A 17,586-nucleotide genomic window follows, 5' to 3' on the forward strand; every position below is an offset into this window, starting at 1 on the left:
TATCTAGACCCCAGGTCTTTTCTCATTTGTTTTCTTTGAATTTGTTCTTTTATGACATATTTATAATCTAATGTATACATCCATTGCACAAAATTACTTAAAACATATATAGAGGGATATGCTTTTTTTTCAAAAATGTTTTAAGTAATTCTGTGGAAAGGATAATTTAAAGAAAAGATATTAGTAAAGTCCCGGGGATCTAGGTACTTGTGGTGGGAGATTGGGGGATCGGTCCTGTCCACAAGCACCTGTGTTTCCAGTGTGTGGGGTGTTTTTCCCGGAAATATGGTATCCACTTTTGTTGGCTCCTTCATCAGACAGAAAGCGGAAAATACAGAGTGGTTCCGATTGTCTGGATTGTTTACATGTTTCTAGCGAAAATTTTCTTCAAGTTCAAAATATTGTTTTGAATTTTGAAGTTGGTCATTTAAATGGCGGCGAGGCAATACCATCTTAAGTTTGGGCCGTCGGCGGCTGCCTCTGTGGACGCTTATGCGGAGTATAAGAGGTACTCAAGGAGATTGAAATTGTGTGTTGGTTTTTTTAGCTAGAATTTCCTCATCTTAAAGACATGGACAAAATAAAAGCCATGACTTTCATTTTATCCAAGTAGTAGATCCAACTTGCCTTTTCTTTCACAGTTTTGATAATTTATATCGCAGGTCCAGTTTGATAAAAATTTAAAGACCTTTTCTATTCGTATGTAACGATATATGGGAGAAATACAATATGTATACAGTACAGGCCTAATGTATATCTATAATGACGGATCAAACCGGGATTCGAATCCAGGCCCCCTGAATCTGTAGTCAGGTGCTCTACCAAATGAGCTATCTGGCACACAGTCTGACTGTCACATTACCCCTCCCTAAAAAATGATTTTTGCCCTCAGAGATTACATCCCCATTATGGCCATAATCTTTTTCCTAGCAATAGTTAAACTGGTAGTTCTAGGGGTTGACATAACAACAAATGTAATGGAATGGGGTAAGAAATATGATGGGCCAGACCACAATTTAAACCCAGGCCCCCTGAATCTCTAGTCAGGTGCTCAACCCACAGAACTCTGTGGCACAATGGTCGAACAATTCTGAGTCACACATATATTATATAGTAAAAACCATTCTAATGAAAGGATCGATGTATATGTATAATCTGTTGTATTTTTGAGATAAGATCACTGAAGGTATGAAATTAGAACCATTATTTAACAAAATCTTGGACTTTCATTAGGACAAAGCTATCTCTTTCTTGCGTCAAAACAAGTTAAAAATGATAAGGTTTCAAGCGAAATATGCAACGATTGCGTAGTCTTAGCGGAAAAGCCAGACAAATCTTGTTGGTTTCAGAGAGCCGTGGCTGACAATGAAATAGACAGGCTTACGTCACATTGCTGTTTAGCACAACTACCCAAAGTCCAAGCTCTTATTAAATGATTCTAGTTGTATATAATCTTAGGATTCTTAGCTAATTAAGACAATGGACATCAAGATTTGTGATTAGAATGAAATGAATATACATATACCTCTTTTTGATATTAATGTATTAATTTTTTTCTGCTAATTTTAAAAAAAAATTTAATCCATGCATAAAAGAAAAAATTGTTGTAACTTTGATATGTTTTGTAGGATTGTAGGGGATGATGATGGGGGAGTGATGTTTACCCCAGAACAGTATGAAGCTTACAAAAAGAGAGTGCTTCCTATGGTATGATCATGATCTCTCTCTCTCTCTCTCTCTCTCTCTCTCTCTCACACACACAAATGTTCTTAAATTCAAATTTAACCGACATGAAAATTATATGTGATGCGTGCATAAAATTATGTACATATCTTATACTAGAGAATGAAAAACAGAATTTTCACCAGCTGGGTTAATCCAGAAGGGATGGATTGCAAGTTGGTGGGTCCTGAAACACTGTGCTTCTGTAACCACAGGTATACCATACTTCAGAATGTACACTGATTATGTCACTAGAATTTCATATTGATTACTGGTATTTGGAAGTTAGTAGCGTATTCTCTCTCTCTCTCTCTCTCTCTCTCTCTCTCTTTCTCTCTCTCATTGAATACTGCCTATAATAACGTGTCAAATCAAATTTTTTCAAAACCAAAAAAAAAATCATCAAAGTTTATTAAAGAAATCTGGACAGATGAACTGACAATAATCAAAACAAACTTTTATAGATACCGACAACACAAGACGGACTTTGAAGTCCTTCCCCAGGACCGCCCTATCCTCCTCCCATGTAAAGTCAAAGGTTGTGGCTGCTACTCCTACGAATACGTCCCACTGAATGGAAGCCAGTTGATTCGCTGTACTTGTAAACACTTCACGGAGGAGCACGCTGCCATGTCACCCCACAGGTGTAAAAATGGTACTGTCACCTCAATACTGTGTGTTGTAGAAAACCTTAATTTTAAATGGTGCCCGAAAAATCCACAAGTCATATAGACCCAGATTTCCACTGGTTGAAAAACTGAATTTACATGTACCGGTACATTGAAGCTTAGGCAATATAAATCCTTTTATTTCCAACTTAATTTTATTGATAAATTTATAAAGCATCTAGTCAGATTATTTCCATCACCATGGTAAAAAATAAATTACTGGGTATATCAATTTTCAATAATTGTCCAGAGGGTAAACGTTGTGGGTTTTTTGTGTCCAGATTATTGAGTTCTTCCAATATACTGATTTATTCAATAGACAATATAGCTGTGTGTGGTATCATTTCAACAATATTAGCCACAGTGACTGAAGATTCCTTATATCGAAAATTAATTCCAGCACTCTGCTTTAGTTTTCATATCAAAATTGCAGGAATATGAAATTTCAAAGACGGTAGTTAGACCATGCACACTTCCTTTTTTAGCTCACCTGAGCTGAAAGCTCAAGTGAGCTATTCTGATCACTTTTTGTCCGTCGTCCGTCTGTCCGTCTGTCTGTAAACTTTTTACATTTTGAACTTCTTCTCTAAAACCGCTTATCCAATTTCAACCAAATTTGGCACAAAGCATCCTTATGGGAGGGCGAATATAAATTGCAGAAATAAAAGTCTGATCTGTATTCAAAGCGGAGAAAACCTTGAAACTGTAGAAAAAGGGGGGTGCATTTTTAAAAATCTTCTTCTCAAGAACTACTGATTCCAATTCAACGTAGTTTAGCATAAATTATCCTTATGGGAAGGAAAATATAAATTGCAAAAATTAAGGTCTAATTCTGTTTTAAATCTGAGTTATTACGAAAATAATAATAAAGGAAAGGCGTGTTTCAATCAGTTTAATAGCCTCGGATTCGGCATCCGGTAAAATGGGTAGACAAGACTTGGCCTGGGCAAAACAAAAGATAAGCAGTTATTAATCTGCCAATCTCATTAAAATTTCAGGATATTTGATGGACCAGTATATTTGTATTTGATGTAAATATTGCTGCAAAATAATGCGTAGTTGGAATTGACGATTGCCGATCTGCCCCGGCTTTTATTTTGCCACGGCCCGGTTATGCTTACCCATTTTACCAAGACTCGTATTCCACACTTCTAAAACGAGGTTCTTTGTTTAAAGACCGGGGTTGACCTAGTAAAATATCCACACGGACGGCAATTAAGCATATAAGGAGGCAGGCCACACCTCCTCACTGATAACACTGCAGAGTGAAGTTATTTATAGATAGCTGCATACCACAAGCACGTGCTGATAAGAGAATTAAAAGATCACAAGAAACCTGATTAATTTTTATTATTTCCTTCGTTTTGAAAACACAGATTTAATGTATCTTTTCCAAATGTTATTTCTGAACTGATATGTTTGTTTCTTGTAGTTCTTTTTGCCCACTTTTCTTCTTGGGGCTTTAGGGTCACTTTTGTAAGAAACTGAAGTGAAATCCCTCCCAACATTTTCATTCCAGTGACATGTACCTAAAAATGCCCGCACTTTATACTGGTCACTACCGAAAGCAATCCTTTTGTCTTCATAAATATTTAAAGTGTTGTTAAAACTTTCAACATAGTAAGTGTCACGTCCTAATTTAAAATCTTCAGGGTATTTATAAATCAGTGAATTGATAATGACATTTCTCAATAATTTTTCAGCCACTGGGTTCTGTATAACAATTTTAGATGGTTCATAGTTAGGGTCCTTTTTACATCTTGATTCCGAATGACACTGCTTGTGATTCCCTTTGTAGTGTTCCACACAGTTTTCTAACATTGATCTTAAAGTGCTGGAATCTCCATTGCAATTCTTTATCGCCCAATAAAAATGAGTTGCTACAGGTTCAGGTTTGTCATACAACTCCTCGGACCAGGTTTTCCCCTCTTTGTATCTAGGCCCGCTAGAAACTAATGACATTGCCTTTTTTACACTTTTAATCCCATGCCAGATATCATTTTGGTTTGTTGTACTCACTGCTTCCTTCACCATTTTATTGATGGAAAGGTTGCGGTCATGGGTGTGAATTTGAACAGTGACTTGTTCTGCTTCTAAATCCAGGTAAATTTTTTCAGTCCCGATTTATTCATGTCGCTGTGTTACAGGATCATCAGCAGTGGTAATGTGCACGCAATTTAAAATCTTGTGACTTTTTTCGCCAACTGCTACTACACTGGTGTCCTTGGCATTTTTCCGCCACCCGTGCCGAGCATCTGTGATGATATCAATTCCATCTAAATCTTCGTACATACCGATTTCTTCCAACAGCGCAGTACTTATGGAATCCTCATACTCCTGTTGTACAAACGTTTTGTACATTTTAAAAAAAGAAGTTCTCTTTTCTTTCGACAGCACTCCAAGTCCTGCAGAAGTGCAAATCGGGAGTAATGGGAAGGAAGCATGCCACTACACAGGAAAGCATGGTTTATTCTTTGGTTTATTAAATATTTTCCATTTGGCAGATAGGGAGATGATGCCCAAATGTACTTATGTGGAGCATGTCCTGGTTTTGTACAGCATAACTTCAAAGAGACGACATGTCCACGTTTTGTCACTTTTCTAACTTCCAATTTTCCATGACAATACCTTCCATGAGTAGCAGTGATATCCATAAGCTTCTTGATAGAAGATAGTGATGTCACAAAAAAGTCTTGGTTAACCTGTCCTCTCTTTACATTGATAAAGGTTCCTGGTGTTTTAGGACTTTGTTCTTCATCTTCAGCAGATAACTTCCAAGAATTCAACAAAGCATCCATTATATCTGTATTGTTGACAGGTCTTCCCAATTTTCTTACAAGAACTTCTCTTACACTTTGGAGATTGTGCAACATTTCCTGCTTCTTTTCAGCACTTGCTGGAATTTCCAACTTAAAAGTTGGGGGACGTTTTCGTTTGCTTTCTTCCATGATTAAAATTAAAGACTCAGTAAAATAACAGTATATATGTACTTTTTGCTATGGATGGCAACAAATGAAAATAGATATGTATATACATATATACTCTTAGTATCATATTTCACTGGGCTGTGCCATTATTAGAGTTGTGAAAGTCTTGCTGTTAAAATGTACTTTCCACAATTAATGGTAAATCCAATAACTCTGAATATGCTTGTGAAATTTATTTAATAAATGTAGTTTTGAATAAAGACCAAAAGTCTCAATTCATGATACATGTAAAACTTTTTAAAAATGTGGTAAAAATAAAGATGATCCACCCCCATGGACGCTCTGTTGGAAGAGTCTAATGCACATGAGTCCTGGCTCAGTGGGGAATCCCTCCCGCCAAATGTCAATAAATCAGCCTCCAAATCAGCAAACTTGTGTGAGGTTCCACAGAGGTGTTTTCATAATAATGAGATATTTACCATGAAATTATTGGCAGTAAACTTACTTCTGAACTATCTTTGTATTAGAAAAAAGCATTTTTCCCAATACATTCAAATTTTGTTTTACAATATAACTGTGAATATTTGATGTGATGTATTTTAGAATATACCAGTACTAAAATATCCTTTTGTTTTACCTCTGCCCTAATAAAATTCCCTCCAAAATACTCAGAAACAAAATAATGGCGGAAAAGAAGACACAAGTGTAATTTCACTGAGGGTAAATTCAGAGCAAAGAGAAGCAATTATACAGTTTTTTAACTTCAATAATTGGGATTTGGAAGAAGCAACAGGTGAAGGAATTCAGAGCAATGCTGATGAGACAGATGAGAATGGTGACGTGCTGGGAAATTTTGAACGGACATTTCACATTCCCCAGGACAACCATGTTGAGGAATGTCCCCATTGCTTATGCAGACCCTGTATAACCAATGAAAGAAACCATCAGATGTGGTGGAAATCGGAATGTGAACCACCAAGCAGACGGAATAGTTCTCTAAGAAAAGAAAAATATAAATTTTTCTGGACTATGCTGTTCCACAGAGGTGTATTTCAAGACCCAAGATACAAAAGCCGAAAACTTGAGATTATGCACCAAAATCCGAGGCTGCGTGGCGTAGTTTGTCATCGTAGGGATGTTTTACCTTCATGTGTTTTAGAGACAGTGAGAAGGTGGCTTCCAAATCTAAAAAATGTGCCATATATGGGGCATCGCTGGGAGTAAAACCCTCATACATTTTTAATGATAATTGGTAATGTTTTCGATCAGAACATTTTATAATCTCGAAGTCCGAACGTAATTAATCCGTCTACGAAGGCCCCATGCATTCATTGATAAGGAACTTGATACGGAGAGTAAAGCAGCAGGACGGACACTAGGCTGTAAACATGTGTGTTCTTTCTATTTGTATATGATTAGCAAAGTGATAACGAAGTAATAAAACAATTACAGGGATTACTTTGTGTTATTCAGTTTTGAGGTAAGACAAGCTGTCCGCCATTTATTGTGAGTGCGTCTATAGCAATAGGCATTTCCGGTAGAAATGTAAACAATAAGCAACTGTCAATCAAATCTGAGGAAATTTGAATTTATGGTTCACTTCAAAACTTTAAATGAAAATTTCAAGAGAAATAAAGCATCTATAATTAATCTTTTATTATCTGAAAAAGCCTTTCAGTTGACTTGAGTTATGGAACAAAAATTATTTTAAAATTTTTGTTGATAAATGTTTAAATTCAGAAATTTCTTCTCTGAAGTGAAAGGTGGCAAGAAAATTGACAATTTAACAATTTCTATTTACTAACCATTTTTGAGTGTTTGCTTCGAATTATAAGCAAGATACAGAGATTTGCTAACATTTCTATGTTTGTACACAGATCTTAAAGCTAAAGATTATATCAAAGTACTGATAGTACTGAAAAGCGCTAACCCAGCTTCTGTATGTATATAACAGATATATGTATATAGCATTTCAGCTTCTGTATACGCACTATATTTCCTCATCACTGCATGACAGTCCCTGCAATGATGTATGTAAGCCCCGTACATTAATTTCACAATAACCCGTAAATTAGATTCACAATAGCCCGTGCAGTTATGTGCATAAACCCCTGAAACTGGTTCCCTAACCAGTTTAAATGATGTATACTTTTGCTTAGAGGGGGCGGTTATTCGATGCACCGGAAGTTGAAGTCTAACGACAATAAAGGGCTGAGCTATGCTTAGCGCTTTAAAAAGTAAAAAAAAATTGTCAATATTTATTACGAAAATTTTCAAAATCTGTTCTTCCAGAAACCAACTTATTGAATTGTAAACTTAACCTTTTTAGCTCACCTGAGAATGGGACCACAATGGGGGGTCGAAGTTTAACAAATGAATATATAGAGTAAATCTTTAGAAATCCTCTTCTCAGAAACTAATCGGCCAGGAAAGCTGAAACTTGTGTGGAAGCATCCTCAGGTAGTGTAGATTCAAAGATGTGAAAATCATGACCCCTGGGGATTGGGTGGGGCCACAAGGGAGGGTCGAAGTTTAACATATGAATATTAAAAGTAAATCTTTAAAAATATTCTTCTCAGAAACTAATTGGCCAGGAAAGCTGACACTTGTGTGGATGCATCCTTATGTAGTGAAGATTCAAATTTGTGAAAATCATGACCCCCGGGGGTAGGTTTGGGCCACAATGGGAGATCGACGTTTTACATAGGAATATACACAGTTAATCTTTAAAAATCTCCTTCTCAGAAACTAATCAGCCAGGAAAGCTGACACTTGTGTGGATGCATCCTCAGGTAGTGTAAATTCAAAGTTGTAAAAATCATGACCCCCGGGGGTAGGGTTGGGCCACAATGGGGGATCGAAGTTAAACATAGGAATATATACAGTAAATCTTTAAAAATCTTCTTCTCAGTAACTAATTCGAAGGCAAAGCTGGAACTTGTGTGGAAGCATCCTCAGGTAGTGAAGATTCAAAGTTGTGAAAATCATGACCCCTGGGGGTAGGTTGGGGCCACAATGGGGGATTGAAGTTAAACATATGATTATATACAGTAAATCTTTAAAAATCTTCTTCTCAGAAACTAATTAGCCAGGAAAGCTAAAACTTGTGTGGAAGCATCCTCAGTAAGTGTAGATTCAAATTTGTGAAAAGCATGACCCCTGGGGGTAGGTTTGGGCCACAATGGGAGGTCGATGTTTACATAGGAATAAACAGAGTCATCTTTAAAAATCTTCTTCTCAGAAACTAATCAGCCAGGAAAGCTGGAACTTGTGTGAAAGCATCCTCAGGTAGTGTAGATTCAAAGTTGTGAAAATAATGATCCCCAGGGGTAGGGTGGGGCCACAATGGGGGGGGGGGGTCAAAGTTTAACAAAGGAATTTATAGGGTAAATCTTTAAAAATCTTCTCAGAAACTAATCAGCCAGATGATTCTTTATAATTGTTAAGACTTTGGCCCCAGGACAATTCTTTGGCCTCACCAGAAGGTTGAGAGTTTACTGTACGTTTATATCCCATATATAAACTATTGTTAGGGATCTTTTTGAGAACTGCAATACTCAACACATGATATGACTATAAAATCATCCTGTTAGAAAAGGGACTAATGATTATAAACATAAGAATATCCAGGGGAAAATGGATTTTATTTATACAGGATTTACATGAATTATTGTATATTGTCCAGATAGTTTGTATTATGACTCCATTGAGCTGATTTTATCATACCTATTGTTCCTCAGGTGAGCGATGTGGCCCATGGGCCTCTTGTTATTTCATATAGCTCCGCCAAAAAAAGTTCTACTCAGATTTTCAAATCTGCTAAGTGTCCTTATGGCAGTTTTGTGCAAATATGAATTCCTTGGGTTTAATTAAGAATCTACAGTATTTCAGAAAGATAGAAATTGGGAAGGACAACACACAACCCTGTGTCATAACAGTACATGTGACATAACTCTGGATCTTGTCATGCCCAGATAGATGTACTGTACATGTAAGAGTTGTCTGAACTGTATCATCCTCTAGTCCGCTCTGTCCTGTATCTTAGACTTGATTTTTGTTCAGACTGCAAATTTTACCATTTAGAAATGTCTGTTTGACTCTGATTGTTTTACTCATACTGAAAAAAACACATGCTCTGGCAACAAATAGTCACATTGATCACTGGATCGGAATATTATCAGGTGCATGTTTAATTTGCCTAGTTTAAATTTTAAATTTATTTTTTATATAAAAAAAATCTAAGTTTGAAACATCAATCAATGACATTTACCATTCCTCGTTTTAACAAAATGTAAAAAAAAATCAAGTATGAAATCAAAATTCAACTTTGAAGATTATTTGATCATACTAACATTTCAGATTTATCCCATCCAAAACTTTTCATGATGATAAATTCCTAACATACGAGGTGTAATAAGCTTGCCACTTTTTGTCGGGAAAGTACATGCAGTAGTGAATTATAACACAATGACATCTAGCCTTTGTCTCTATATATCCACTTGTTTCCTACTCCAGGTAAATGCGGTTGTTCCGGTTTCCACAGCTCCTACACCTGTGGTTGTGGGAATCCGTACTCCAGTCACCACATGTTGGTGGAAACCAAAGACGAGAGGCTGGCCCGGGGTCACCCTGTGGGTCAGGACGTCCCCTACCAGGCCATGGGGGGCCTGACCGGGTTCTCCTCCCTGATGGACGGCTATATGAGGCTGGACCCCAGTGGAATAGGTATTTGTGTATTTACTTCTACTGAGTATTATCTCCTCTTAGGATTTCTTAGAAACAATGATTGAAATTTATATATAGCTTTATAGAATCCTGGTGATGTCTGGCTCAATTCCCATATAAGTGACTGGGCTATTTATTTTATCTAATGAATTGATTTGCAATAACAGTTATTTAGTTTTTTTACCTACTGGTACTTTTTATGAAGAATTCGATAATTTGTTAAAAGAAGGATTTCAATATATACAAGAATTTAGGTTATGTAATATTTTACAATGTCGCTACATCTGCATTGTTGCTACAATCATATCCCACATGAATCACTCTACAGAAAGCATATTGTTGTTTAAACATTTACATTTTGCAATTATGTTTTCTTATATGAACCCATAGAAGAGCAAAAACATTCATTTCTATGTGAACTTTTTAACTGGTCAAGAGGTCATATCACAATGAACACAGTGCTTATCGTTGGAAGATGCATTTATTTATAATAAAAATAAAAACACTATAATGCTAATAGTTCTGCATAATTTGCTTTTTGCAAATGTAAATTTAAGTAATAAACAGCATTGTCAGAAAATGAACCTGGTTGGTGTGTGATAAAATCTTCTAGCAGGCCATTGGGGGGGGGGGGGGGGTCTTTGATGTTCATCTGGTATTTATGTTCATGTTCATATGGTTTCTTATGTTCATGTTGTTTTGTTGTATTCATGGGGCATTAATTTTCAAGGATATGTGAATGTATATTCATGTAAAAAACATATATCCCTACTTGATGTGTACATGTGATTAAAGGGGCCCCGTCCCAGGAGTTTCTGGAGCAGCCAATTACAGCATCAGACCATCCTTTCTTACGGGCCAATGTAACATCCATCAAAGCTCATAAGATGCAACAAAGAGCTCTCAAAGGTAGGTCTGTCTAAAACAAATACTAAAATTCAAAGAAAATACGGTCTGAATGCAACTCATGATGTAGAAAAGTTTTGATCAATATACAATGTTGATGAATTTGGTTAGCCAACATAAATACTTTCAGAATTCAATATATTTATTTAAGATTAGTTGATTAGAATTTAAATGATAATAAACTAAATAACTAGAGTAATGAATTAAGAGATTCACAGTAATGTGTTAACTCCTTTACGTGTACTTTAGCAAAGTAATTATAGTTTACCGGTAATCAATTTTTGTAAGTGAAAGGTAAAGAAAACGATGATTGCAATGAAAAGTTATAATGTAGTTGTCCAAAGTCATCAGGTCTGTTGCTAATGTATACATTCCCGAATACTTTATATGTATATATTGTATGGTAATTAGGTCAGCCTTCAGGCAGTGAGGTGGATGAGGACTTAGCAGAGAGAATGTCGGCCATGAGGAGACCTGGGGAAACTGACATGGACTATTTTGAGAGGAGATATCAAGAGAGGGTGAGAATATGTTTATTTGTACCTAAGAAAAAATGTTGATTCATTGTATATGAATGCTAAAAATCAATGTCCATATTGTTTGAATTGTATCTTTAATTTAAAGCAAAAGGCAGAGAGACAACAGAGCAGGGCAAGAGTACAGGCCGCCAGGCAGCAGGCCATAGGCAGGCGTAACCCTCCCCTTAAACCCGCCAAAAAGTGACCGCAACCCTCCTCTAAAACCTGCCAGGAAGTGACAGCAACCCTCTCCCTAAACCCACCAACAAATGACCTATCAAACACCTTCTTTATATTTTCCCTCACTGCATTTGTCCGAATATAAACCAATTCTAATCAATGTGACAAGACAAAGACAAATATATAGTGATGCTACTCGCTATAACCTTTTATTCACATCACATATATCATAAATTGTCTTTCTATTACAGTTAACTGTGGAATCATTCAAATTCATGGGGGCCAATTTTTTTGGATTGTATGTTATTTTGCTGAATCGTAGGGATGTAATTTGTTGGAAGTGTCGGTTTTCAGTAATAAAACTAATTTTTTCAAAATATGTTTTATTTTAATGATTCCACAGTACATACATTTAGCTCCTAATTACTTGTAAACGATTAAACTATTTATTAAGGCATATCTATATATATAACAAAATACAATTCTTTTTGTAGCTTGAATATACCGGTACATGGTATTCAGGTTATAGCGAGAGTCGATTCTGAATTTGAATGACCCGTGTTATTTATAATAATCTAGTCACATGCTCAGTCTATGAATTATAATTATAGCACGTAAACAAATGAACTGAATTTTATATTGTACATAATTAAGGGGGCCAGCTGATTAATAGAGAATTGTTGTTCAATAAACTCACTGTGTTCTTTATGATAGCGTAGCTGTGATACTCAAATACTTTTACAGTGTTATTATACTGTTACAAATATTTTACTTTTTTTAATTGCAATTTAGTATTTGCTTGATTTTTGTATGGTTGTATATTTTAAGAGATACTGTGGAATCATTAGATTTCGTGGTGGCTCAATTTTCGTGGAATTCGTGGGTACCTCTCGTCCACAAAATAACATCCTTCATGAATTGATAAATTAGGTAATTGATAAATTAGGGTAATAAAGTCATATTTCCTTCTGTAGTTATATAAGAATACACGAAATTACGTCCACACGAACCTGTAAAATTAAAGCCATCCATGAAAATTGGCCCCCACGAAATTTAGTGATTCCACAGTATATTTTTTATATAAAAAAAAAAATCACGTTTGTTGTTGTGATGTTTTATGAAATGTTTTATTGATAGGCCACACAGTGTTTTATTTTCCATTTTAGTTATGATTATTTCAGAATGTGTCTCACTGTTGTTAAGAATAATTAAAGCATTGATTTCCCTACAGTTATGAATAACATTATACATTAAGCATGTGTCAAAAAATGTTATACATGTGTGCATTTTTGGGGTTTTTTTTTGTTTTTTTTACACCTTAATTCAGTTTACCTTACAATAATGTTAATTGACTTGCATGCGCGGATCTAGAGGGGGGGTCGGGGGGGTCCCGACCCCCCCTGGAAAATGAAAATTTATTAAATTTACATAGTAAAATTATCGCGAAAATATGCCTCGGACCCCCCCTGGCAAACACAATAATCCTTCGGACCCCCCCTGGAAAAATTTTCTGGATCCGCGCATGACTTGTATATTTAAACTTATCTGGCCTTATCTACATTGTATTTTATTTAATTTTTCAACCTTAAAGCAATGTAATTATATCTACAAACATAAAGGAACCAAAGCAATTACAGAAAGTGAATATGTTTTTACAGTGCCATGAGCTTGAACATAGCTTTTTAATAAATTTATATTTTTTGTGTCATATTCATGTCAATTTTTGCTTGGTTTACATCTAAAAACCTCTTCATCACCTTATATGTAGAGAGATAACTGAACGCCTCTATTCCAACTATTATTCCAGAGGAAACATTCGGCACACACTTGATGTATGGGTTGTCCCTTATACTGTAAATGTAATATGAATGTATTTCCTACTTTTTGGGGGGCGTTTTTGTCTGCATGTTGAAGATAATTTTACTTGTCACCGTGAATTACAGTATTCTACAGTAAAAATTAAAATATTTTGTTACACATATTGTTAATTGTCAAAATGTAAAAAAAAAAATAAAAATAAAAGTAGAAACTTTTGATTCTAATGGGGTTTTTAGCTCACCAAGACAAAGGTGGGGGGAGTTTTTGCTTAATACTCTTGGCGCCGGCGTCCCAATCTGGTTAAAGTTTTTGTTGCATGTCCTGTATCTCATATATTTCTTGTCCTATCTTCACCAAACTTGATTGTGCATGTAGACCTACTTATGGACTTCAACGACTTGGATGCTGAATCTGGGCCATGATTTGTAGATACTGGAGGAGGTTAAGGTTTTTGGAGCTGGTTAAAGTTTATAGAGCAGGTGCCCTCTGATGATTATATCTTAGTTATTACTGGTCCTAACTTCACTAAACTTGCATGGGTGGTGGGCCTTATGATACTGATGCACCTGAAAGGCTTGATTGCTGAATATTAGTTAAAGGTTTTGATTGCTGTATAAGGATTTTGGAGCTTGTTCAGGTTTTTGGAGCAGGAGCACTCTGATGATTATATCTTAGTTATTACTGGTCCTAACTTCACCAGACTTGCATGGATAGTGCATCATATATTACTTAAGCACTTGAAAGATTTCTATGCTGAATCTGAGACAAAGGTTTCCTATGCAGCTGAATGAGGTTATTTTTTTTTTTTGAGCTGGTTTAAGTGTTTGAAGCTCAGGTGGCCTTTGATGACTATATCTTTGTTATTACTGGTCCTAACTTCACCAAACTTGCCTGGATACTGCATTATGTAATACTTAAGCACTTGAAGGACTTGAATGCTGAATCTGAGACAAAAGTTTTGGATTCTAAATAAGGTAAGGTCTTTGTAGGTGGTAAAAGTCTTTGGGGCAGGTGCCCTTTGATGGCTATATCTTACTAATTAATGATCCTGCTCTTACCAAACTTATATGGTGGATGCATCTTATGACAGCCTGATTGAATGCTGAATCTGAGACATGGGTTTTCGATTCTGAATAAGGTTAAGGTTTTTAGAGCTGGTTAAAGTTTTTGGAGCAGGTACCCTCTGATGATTTTATCTTAATTATAACTGTTCCTAACTACACAAAACTTGCATGGATTGTGCGTTTCGTGATACTGTTGCAATTGATAGGCTTTATTGGTGAATCTGATCCAGAGGTGAATGCTGAATTTGAGCTAAAGATTTTGGATGCTCGATGAGGTTAAGGTTTTTGAGCTGGTTAAAGTTTCTAGAGCAGATGCCCTTTGATAGACAAATCTTAGTTATAATTCGTTTAATCTTTATTAAATTTGAAAAGATTATGCATCTTGTGATTCTAATGCAGTCCACAGACGTGGATGCTGAATCAAATTCATAGGTTTCAGATGCTTGAAGAGGTTTAGTTTAATATTGATAGTAATATTTCAAACCTGCATGGTTGATTTAACTATATAAATGAATCACAGGGGCACAGAGAGTGATGTTGATTATCTAAATGCTTAAGCAGGTTTTAAGATTTTGGAACAGTTCAAATTGTGTAAGGCTCTTGGGGCTAGCAGCATGGTTATAAAAAGAAGTAAATTTTGCTTAGACGTAGTCAGACTTAAAAACAGTCAATATTACAATGGATGTGTAAATAGAGGTAGCTTCAGATACAGAACTTGATGTTGATTATCTCAATCATAGGCGTCGGAACCGGGGGGGGGGGGGGGGGGGGGGGGGGGGGGGGGGGGGGGGGGGGCTAGGGGGGGCTTAGCCCCCCCCCCCCCCACTTTTTTTGCAAAGTTATACCTAACCATTAGAAACATAGCATGATAGAGGGTTCAGCCCCCCCACTTTTTCTCGCAGGATTAGTTTAGCCCCCCCACTTTCAATTTGCTTCCGACGCCAGTGTCAATTATTAATGCTGCAGCAGCAAAAGTTTTTAGAGGAGTTTGACTGTTAATTGGAATAAAAGCTGTCCTTACTAACTTTCGTGGATCATGTAACTTAAGACTAGCTTAAGATACAGAGCCTGTTCTCAATTATTAAGGCTGCTAAAAAAAATATTTAGCCTACCTCACTCAAACTTGCTTGTTGTTGTTTAAATGATATAACATGATTCCTATGATATATAGTACTGTAAGATATGAAACACTATTTCATTATTTGATACAACATTGTATCATATAATATTATATTATATAAATAGTGCCTATTTGGGAGGGTATATTAACAGTTGAAATTGACACCCCGAGAAAGCGGAGCGATGCGAAGCGAAGATAATGACAACGGTTTCCAAAAAATCGACCTAAGCAGGCACTATTTATTTTATTCTGCTGAATGTCTTAATTTTACAGAAAACGTTAGTGCTTTTAAATAGAAATTACATAAATTCTACAGTGAACCGTAGGCGCATAATTCACACGCATGTAACAATTTGATTTATTACCTTTCATGTTAAATACTGAAATCTGATTGGTTAAGACACAGTTTATAACCTGTTCTATTACCTTCAGCGTTAGTAACACACTTGACAACGGGGTTACACGACAAATTGTTACATGTGCGTAAATTAACGTTGTTACCCGTTGTCAAGTCTGTTGCTAACGCTGAGGGTAATAGAACGGATTATCAAGTGCGTCTTAACCAATCAGATTTTAACATGAAAGTATAACAATATACTTTATCTATCATGCAATATAATATCATTTGCTAAAATAATGTATTGTATTATGTGTTATAATTATACTTTCATATTAAATACTGAAATCTGATTGGTTTGGACGCTGTTGAAAATCCGTTCTATTACCCTCAGCGTTAGCAACAAACTTCGCAACGGGTAACACAACGAATTGTTACATGCGCGTAAACTATGCGCGTAAGGTTCACCGTGGAATTTACGTCAAAAAATTTAAAACAGTAATATTTAAAATTAAGACATTCAGTACAAGAAAATAAATAGTGCATGTTTGGGAGGGCAGCGGTTGAAATTGACACCCTCAGAAAACCATTGTCAACCTCCGCTGAACGCGTCGATCGACAATGGTTTTCGACTGGTGTAAATTTCAACTGTTACCCTCCCAAACAGACACTATTCATACATTATATTAGTGTTGTGATTAACATTTTATCATATAATACCGTATGAAATTATCATGTGATTATCATACAATTTTGTATCACATGATATGCGATATTGTGTCAAACCAATTACAGTATGCAATATCCAAGATCATTATCTCTGACTTTCAAATTCTCATAGACATTTGGTCTCATAAAGGTGATCTCTTATAAAGGTGAAACTAGCTTCGTCTCGGTGAGCTTTGAAATCTGTGATAACCTATGTATATATTTTTGTAGGCTACAATAAAACATGTTTCGGTAGTTTTTAATTACAATCGGCGAGGCGATAAAAAAGTTGACATTTTACTTCTTAATTCACTTTCTTTCTTATTACCCTCAGGTGACCACCAAATAAAACAACGCGTGATTCCCTTACACGAGCAGATAGTGACATACATTACGTCAACCATCGCGTGATCACCGTAAGGGATTGAGTCTATTTAAAGATGTAAAGCATTGTAAAAGTAATTTTAACGCAAAGCAATTACGTTTCATTTATTTGAATGAAATTTAAAATACATATTTCTCCTTTTAACTTGCATGTCATGAAATCGTCATTCAGATATAAAATAGGATTATTGCCAACGAAATGTATTATTGAGAAACATGAAAAAGAGTATGTTCACACAATATTTCCATTAAAAATCGACTTGGAGGAGTGTTTAGTAATATGAGCATTTTTTTTTTTTTTTTTTTTAGATAAAAAGTATACTCTAGAACTTTCTTAACTTTCAATAATTATTTAAAATAAATTTTCAACAATTATCTTTACGTATTTAAAATCGTTGACACATATTATAAGAAATTACATAAATCTGTCTCCTCCAGAAAATACGGATAGATGCAGGTCCCCCGTGGCTAACAATCACGAAATATCTCGGACTTACAGTCATTCACCA

The 17,586-nt window shown here is 35.7% G+C and overlaps 1 protein-coding gene across 1 annotated transcript; it reads left to right on the forward strand.

Annotated features, from left to right (window-relative positions):
- Positions 1-334: 334 nt before the first annotated feature.
- LOC128186284 (protein FAM221A-like) lies at positions 335-11,939 on the forward strand. Its single transcript, XM_052856077.1, has 8 exons — positions 335-508; positions 1,629-1,707; positions 1,843-1,937; positions 2,187-2,377; positions 9,833-10,042; positions 10,838-10,951; positions 11,360-11,469; positions 11,573-11,939. Exons 1-8 carry the CDS (start codon positions 432-434, stop codon positions 11,669-11,671), a joined length of 975 nt encoding a protein of 324 aa, XP_052712037.1. The 5' UTR covers positions 335-431; the 3' UTR covers positions 11,672-11,939.
- Positions 11,940-17,586: the final 5,647 nt, after the last annotated feature.

Source organism: Crassostrea angulata, chromosome 5 (genome assembly GCF_025612915.1).
Source record: "Crassostrea angulata isolate pt1a10 chromosome 5, ASM2561291v2, whole genome shotgun sequence".
Lineage (NCBI taxonomy): Eukaryota > Metazoa > Mollusca > Bivalvia > Ostreida > Ostreidae > Magallana > Magallana angulata.